The sequence below is a fragment of the Urocitellus parryii genome, unplaced genomic scaffold, assembly GCF_045843805.1.
Source record: "Urocitellus parryii isolate mUroPar1 unplaced genomic scaffold, mUroPar1.hap1 Scaffold_1019, whole genome shotgun sequence".
Classification (NCBI taxonomy): domain Eukaryota; kingdom Metazoa; phylum Chordata; class Mammalia; order Rodentia; family Sciuridae; genus Urocitellus; species Urocitellus parryii.
In genome coordinates, this window is record NW_027551806.1 from 65169 (window position 1) to 72390 (window position 7222).

The window sequence follows — 7222 nt, forward strand, 5'->3', positions numbered from 1 at the left end:
TGATAAGCAAATTGTGTTCTTTTAAATCTCTAGATGACATGTGATTTTAAGTGTAAAAATACATATTTCTTTTTTTTTTATTTCAAGATACTTTATTTTCAAAACAGGTCACAACTTTAAGCTTTTGGCCCATTCTGCCACTGTACAAGCTACAAATGCTTGCTGGGCAGCTGAGGGGGCACTCTTTAGTAGCTTGTTTGAAAAGTGAATAAAAATCCATATAAAACAAATATTCAAATAGTTTCCATAGGAACACAGATAAGTGTGACCCCATCTTCTAGTCATCCGTATTGCTGCATTTGTGCCAACCCTACTCTTACAAAGACATTTCAAAACTAGCAGTAATTAAGTTAAATTGTCCCCCCAGATCCCTTAACTTAAGCTAAATCTGTAATGAACAGCTACAGAGCGGCATCTATACGTTGATACTAGTGGAGGCACCTGCTGCCGGGTGAGGTTTCATGCTGCTTTCCTGAGCACAAGACATGGGCAGTGTGCCATCGTCCTGCTCCTCCACTTCGGGTGGGAAGCCATGGTTCTGGAATTGCTGCATGCACTGCCATGTTGGTCCTGACATCTCATAATAGATAGTTGGCCTCTGGAATCTATTGAAAGTAGAAGCAGCAGCAACAGTGTCTGCACCCATGTTTTCAAAAAGCATCCAAATAGAAATGTGTTCTCATCTTCAAATTTTCATATAGAATTTATTTGCTGCAACATCTTAAGAAATATGTTTTTATTTTGGATTATTTTTGGACATAGGAGGATATATTCCTTCTTATGCTTCAGATGGTGGTAGAAAGCTGCATTAGTTGTCCAGAGACTGCAACTTTGCAGAGGGAGAATTGCTGTCCTTGCTTCACATGGGGGTCACTCCTGAGGTCGCAGCAATGCTGAAAGCAAGTGTCCTGAGCATGTTAATTTTTCCCTGATGACACACACAGTGGGTGGACCAGTCCCGAGCTGTCCATGGCAGAGAAAGAACACTGCTTTCCAAGGACACTGAGGCAGTGAGGTGCTCTGCTGCACCCTGGGGTGGGACATGGCCCTCCCTTGGATCACTTGTGTGATGTTAGGCAGAGACCCTGAGACCCTGGATTGTCAGTCTGTACTAGGAGGAAATAAGAAGAGTAGGACCTCAGAGGCTCTGGGGAAGGCAGAGCGTGGTCAGCAATTCCTGGGTGCTGCTGGCTAATAAGGTGGCTCTGTGTTTTTCTACCAAAATTGTCACCAATTCCCCAAGTTAAAAGTGCATCAGGCTGTTGCCATGAAACGTATGCAGGTGCCTAGAGAAGAGTAAGAGAGCAGGTGGGACAGGCCCAGGATGTAGAGCAGACTGGGTCCCTGGTCCTGTTTGTTCTCGGGGTTCTGGTCTCTGGAACAGTGGCAGAGCCTCTCCATCACTGCCCCCTCTCTCCCTCTGTCCTGTCAGAAAATTCTGTCCCTGTATTCATTGCAGCTGTTTGTGTCCATTCCTTGCTCCACTTTGTCCACAGAGACTGACAGGACAGAAGGTGTGATTTCAGTTCATGGGAAAGATCTCAAATTCTCCAAAGAGCTCAGCCTTCATCTGCCAACAGGTTAGGATTTCATGGACAGGAAGTCTATCTGTCTATCATGTCTCTCTCCTCTGTCTGTCATCCACCTACTACCCCCTACCCACCTACCATCTCTGTCCCTGGGCCTGCACCTCTCCTGCTTTCCACCTCTGCAGTGGGTCTCAGACATGCTGGACCCTAGAGCTACAGCATATGAAGCCATGTAGTGTGTCCACTGCTTCAGTGCCTCCCAGCAAGGGCTGTCAAAAGTGGACTATCACATCTGATTTAGGAAATATCACAAGGGAGAAAATGTGCTTCAACTTTTCTTTCTTAAAAAATACCTCTGTATTGTAGCTACTGCTATTCTTTCTAGAGAGAAGATACATCAGACCCTCAGGCTGATAGAGAATCAAATTTAACAGTTAAGCTTTCAGAGGCAGAAGATTGGAAAGGTTTAATTTCTTTAATAAAAAATGTGGAAGAAGCCATTATTGATTTCCTTAAGAAAGGTGGGGCAATTTTATGTTCATTGCCCTTTTTACTTATTTTTTCACTATATAAAAATCCTGCCTCAAATATTATGGATGCTGTTTTCCCCTGTAGAGATTGAAAATAATCTCTAGAAGTGCAGACAAGGTTAACAAGCCCTTGACCTGTGTTCAGTGTCTACACAGAGGTGGCTGAACATCAAGACAAAGCAGGCAACAGTGAGCTGCCCCTGAGACTTCTCCATGCAGTTCTGTTAACTCTCTGTCTCTCAGTGTCCGTGAAAACTGATGTGGCTGTCAATAAAGCAGATGGTGTTGGTAAAACAGCTAAAGCCTTTCTGATGCATAGCAGTGATCCCCGAATGCTTGTTCTGCACCTGAAGATGGACCAGGAGGAGCCCTGCCTGGGCTGAATTATCATAAGAGCTTTTCCAGGAAGCTGTGCATAGTGAGGGTCAGACCAATAACTATCTCAGACAGTTGTTCATATTTACATTTATTTAAATATATATTTAAAGCTTCTTTATTTTATATAAAATAAATAACACAACATAAAAAATGTCAAATCCAAATCCTTTCCTTTAAAGTTGATTGTAAGCTTTACTTGCAGATCTTTTCTCATGAAATCTTAAAAATCAAGTATTGGATATATAAATAGGTACCCAAATTGGAGAAATGAAGGATGGTATCTCATTGTACAATAGCAGTGACAGCCAGGTCTAGGACAGGTTCTGAAGAGTGGGTAGTGCAGATGTCAATCAACAGCATGCCTGTTTCTTCATTTGTCAAAGTCAGAATTCAGGGAACTTTCATTTGTTTTCCTCACTTCATCCTCACCACACCTGGTGTCAGGTGTCATTCTCATCATCTCTCAGGCAGAGTGGACAAGGAAGGGGAGGTCAGAGGTAGCAAGAGTCAAGGTTGGAAACCAGTCATGACCTTGGATGTTTATGGGTGGGTGCCCTCAGGTCTCAAAAGGTTTAGTCCTGTGTGTAGAATGCAGTGTGCTGGAGAGAACAGCAGAGTCATTCCAGACTCACAGAACCTCCTGGCATGTCCTGGTCCTATAGGCTTGGGGGGTTCAAATGTTAAATGTGCATTCCACAAATTATGTCTAAGCAACTTTTTAAACATTTTGAATATACCATATAGATCTGAGAGTCCTTAGATTCCAGCTAAAACCAGATTATTAAACCAGAAATATTAACACTTATTTCACACTTGAATAACTTAAACTCAGGAATTAGTGATTCCCCTTGTTTTCAAATGTCCCCTACTTTTTTTAGCAATAATTCTAAAAATATGCGCTTGTTATTGACAAACTCCTTTTTTCAGGAAGCTCATGAACCTGAACTGTTGCAACCTCACTACAAGTTACCAACTCACTTCACCCACAGGTGAGCTTTCAGATACTTTTTAAAAAATATTGTTTACTACAGGTCATCTGAACTCCTAGGATCTGCAGGCTCTGGTACGACCTCTGGTTGGCACAATCAGACTGTTGCACAGGTGTGTGGCAGCTAAGAAGTCACTTCAGCCCTCTGTACAACATTAACTCAAAGATTTCTTGGTGACCAAGGTGGAACCTCATGGACATCACCACCTGGATGACCAACCACACAGGGTGGGCAGATTTCATCCTGGTGGGACTCTTCAGTCAATTCCAATACCCAACTCTGCTTTGTGTGGTCATCTTCATGGTTTTCCTGATGGCTTTGTCTGGAAATGCTGTCCTGATCATCCTGATACACTCCAGTGCCAAACTCCACACCCCCATGTACTTCTTCATCAGCCAGCTGTCCCTCATGGACATGATGTCCATCTCTATCACTGTGCCCAAGATGCTTCTGGACCAGGTGCTGGGTGTGAGTACCATCTCAGTCCCAGAATGTGGGATGCAAATGTTCCTCTACTTGACACTTGGTGGTTCAGAATATTTCCTTCTGGCAGCCATGGCCTATGACTGCTACATGGCCATCTACCATCCGCTCCATTTTCCTATGCTCATGAACCACAGGGTGTGTCTTCTTCTGGCATCTGGCTGCTGGTTCCTGGGATCAGTGGATGGCTTCATGCTGACTCCTGTCACCATGACCTTCCCATTCTGCAGATTCCGGGAGATCCAGCACTTCTTCTGTGAAGTCCCTGCTGTGATGAAGCTCTCCTGCTCAGACACCTCGCTCTATGAGACACTCATGTACCTGTGCTGTGTCCTCATGCTCCTCATCCCTGTGACAGTCATTTCAGGCTCCTATTCCTGCATCCTCCTCACCATCCACAGGATGAACTCAGCAGAGGGCAGGAGGAAGGCCCTGGCCACCTGCTCCTCACACATGATGGTGGTCACACTCTTCTATGGCACTGCCGTCTACACCTACATGCTCCCCAGCTCCTACCACACCCCTCAGAAGGACATGGTGGTGTCTGTGTTTTACACCATACTCACCCCTGTGCTGAACCCCTTAATCTATAGTTTCAGGAACAAGGATGTCACTGGGGCTCTGAGGAAAATGTTGAGTGTTGAGTCTTTCAGGAAACAGTAAAGTAGAGGATTTGGGTTCCATGGTTTCTCCTTCTCTCCACGTCAGATGATGAAGATCTCCTGGTGCCACCTCCTGGGCTCCTACTCCACAGTGCTGCACCCCTATGCTCCTCTCAGGGGTGATCCTCCTGTCCACTGCTTGTGCATTCAGGGTCCTCATGCAGCTCCCCTGGATCCACCTTATATACCTAAGTTGACAAGGACTTTCTCCTTCTAAGGGAACATATTCATATCATTACAAAATACATAGTGGATATTTAGAGGAAATGGTCATGAGGTGTTCTGGTATAGTGGAGAGAGAGGATATAAAAAAAAGGTGCAGGGTTAATCAGAGGTTAGTCTAGGTTTAGGTTTCATTGGAATTAGTTGTATTATTGTTTTTCTTGCTAATTATCTGCAAAGTTGAAATGATGTATGAATAAAAAGTTAAATAACAGGCTTTTTCTTTTTATAAAAAAGCAAATTTCTACTTTCTGCTTGGGGGCAGTGTGACATAGTATCTAGGAGACCATGCTCTTATCATTGTTTCTAATCTTTATTGAGACAGTGCAGCTGTTTCTCCACATTCCTTGGGGAACGTTCTCAAGGTCCAATCATGAAGGCATCCAGTGGATGATGCTGTCTGAGATCATTAGGATTGAGTAGTGTGATGAAGAATCAAGACCACATGAATGACCACGGGGGGAATGCCAGTCCTGGGTGGAAGGAGGGTTGGGGTAGGCTCCCTACCTGAAATGCATCTGAGGTGGCTCTTAAAACATGGAGCTTATTAAGGAATGTGGTTTGGATGTGAGGTGTCCTCAGAGCTCCTGTGTCAATGCAGGGATATTCAGGTGGGAAATGACTGGGCTATGGCAGGTGTAACTCTGTCAGTCCATCTTACTGTGAATGGACTGACTGGAAGTTAAGTGTAGGCAGGTGGGTTTTGTTTGGAAGAGGTGGGTCCCTGCAGGTGAGCTCTGAAGGGTGCATCTTCCCTTTGGTTTAAATAGCAGACATTTATAGCAGAGAGAGTACATCCTCCTGGCCACAATCCTGGCACTTACCCTCAGGACAGCTGACCTCGGCAGGAGGGTTCCTGGAGAGTTGAGGAAAACGGTTTAACCTGCAACCCTGGGAGACCTAGGGTGCACACTCGCTTTCTGCAAGGAGAGCTTCCCTGCATTTTAAATGCACCTGCACGCAGTGTCTCCCTACCAAAGGGCAGGTTGTTCATCTCGCTTGGAGGGTGACACACCCCTGCTCCAGGCAGTCCAACATTGTCTTCTCCAGGTCCCTTCTAGTGGCACCACTGAAGACAACTACCTGCTGTTGTATATTTGTGCTTCCTTTTGGATTCCCTGAAGCCTGCTTACAGAAGTTGGTTTTCCATATCCGTGATTTTGTTCTAGGTTTCAGGAGTGCGCCTGTTGAGTCAGAATGGCTTCGGCATTTTGTGCATTTTGGGTTTCCACTCGCTGGAAGTGGAAGTCAGCAAAACCTGTCCCGAGTTGGGGTCCACGCTGAAGCCCCAAGGTTGAGGCCTGGTCCCTGCTGTGCTGCTCATCTACCCTCGATTGCTGTCTGCCATTAACATGACCACAGTATTAGGGCCAGCACAGAAGCCCCTTTGAGAAATTGGTATGAAAGGAACATGAAGCCAAGGTCTCTGGACACATTGCGCTGCTGTCTCACACTGCTGTCTCACACTGCTGTCTCACAGTGGTGAGAAAGTTTGGGGCATCAGAGGTTAGCAATCTGGTCACTTCCCTTGAGGTCAGGTCCATTGTCCTCCAGTCAGACCTGTGCTGCAAAGGGAGCTTAGGCCTTAGCATGGGCTGTTCCAGGCACTTGGCTCCCAGTTCTCACAGGACAGCCTGGGGCCAGAGCTGAGGGAGGACCCCTGTAGATGCTGCTCAGCACGCTGGGCTTTAGGTCCTCGATGGGGTCTTTCCAGCTGACACTTGGAGTCTCTGAAATTTTGTGGCTGGGTACCGGCCACAGCACAGAGGGACAGCCTAGCTGCTGTCCAGAAGTTGTTCAGCCACGGCTTTGGCAGCCTCCCTGAGGGGATATTAAGCCTCCTCTCACAAGAAGAAGCCCTGAGCCAGCCAGGTCTTCTAGCCTTGCATTTATTTCTCTACAGTGTTACTGATCCTTCATGTTTATGAGTAACTGCAGAGGGTCAATAAATTCCTGGAATTGGAGAGGAAAACATATAGCAGCATTAAAATTCCCTTGAAAAAAATTTCATAAATTCTCATGATTTTTCTCTTAGATAATGAACATATGCACCTCTTGGATATGTTCAGAGATAGTGTGGGATGACCTGTCAGTTTTTATTAGATCATAGCATGTCTTTCTTCATTTCAGTGACAGGGTTGCAGAAAAGGTATATCTCTGTCAAATGTGTTGGCTACCAATGATAAAAATGTGTTTTAGCAACAGGAATAACCTGACAGCAGCTGTCATGCAGTTATGCCATGAGGAGTGGATCCGACCTAGGGATGGCAACAGGGATGGCCTTCTCTGATCCTCGGGTTCCTTCAGTAAGAGATGATATCATACTACTAACCAACAAGTCAAGGGTTACTTCTGAATGAAGAAAAGTTGGGCAAGGACAGCATATTGGGATGTAGCCACTCTGGGTAAATTTTGTATAAAAAGACAAA

The 7222-nt window shown here is 45.3% G+C and overlaps 1 protein-coding gene across 1 annotated transcript; it reads left to right on the forward strand.

Annotated features, from left to right (window-relative positions):
- Positions 1-3618: 3618 nt before the first annotated feature.
- On the forward strand, positions 3619-4572 carry LOC144251536 (olfactory receptor 2T29-like). The gene has a single exon (XM_077794396.1). It carries the CDS (start codon positions 3619-3621, stop codon positions 4570-4572), a length of 954 nt encoding a protein of 317 aa, XP_077650522.1.
- The last annotated feature ends 2650 nt before the right edge of the window (positions 4573-7222 follow it).

Bases quoted from the DNA above. Each gene is read 5' to 3' on its own strand.
- LOC144251536 (XM_077794396.1), top strand. From the start codon at position 3,619: ATGGACATCACCACCTGGATGACCAACCACACAGGGTGGGCAGATTTC.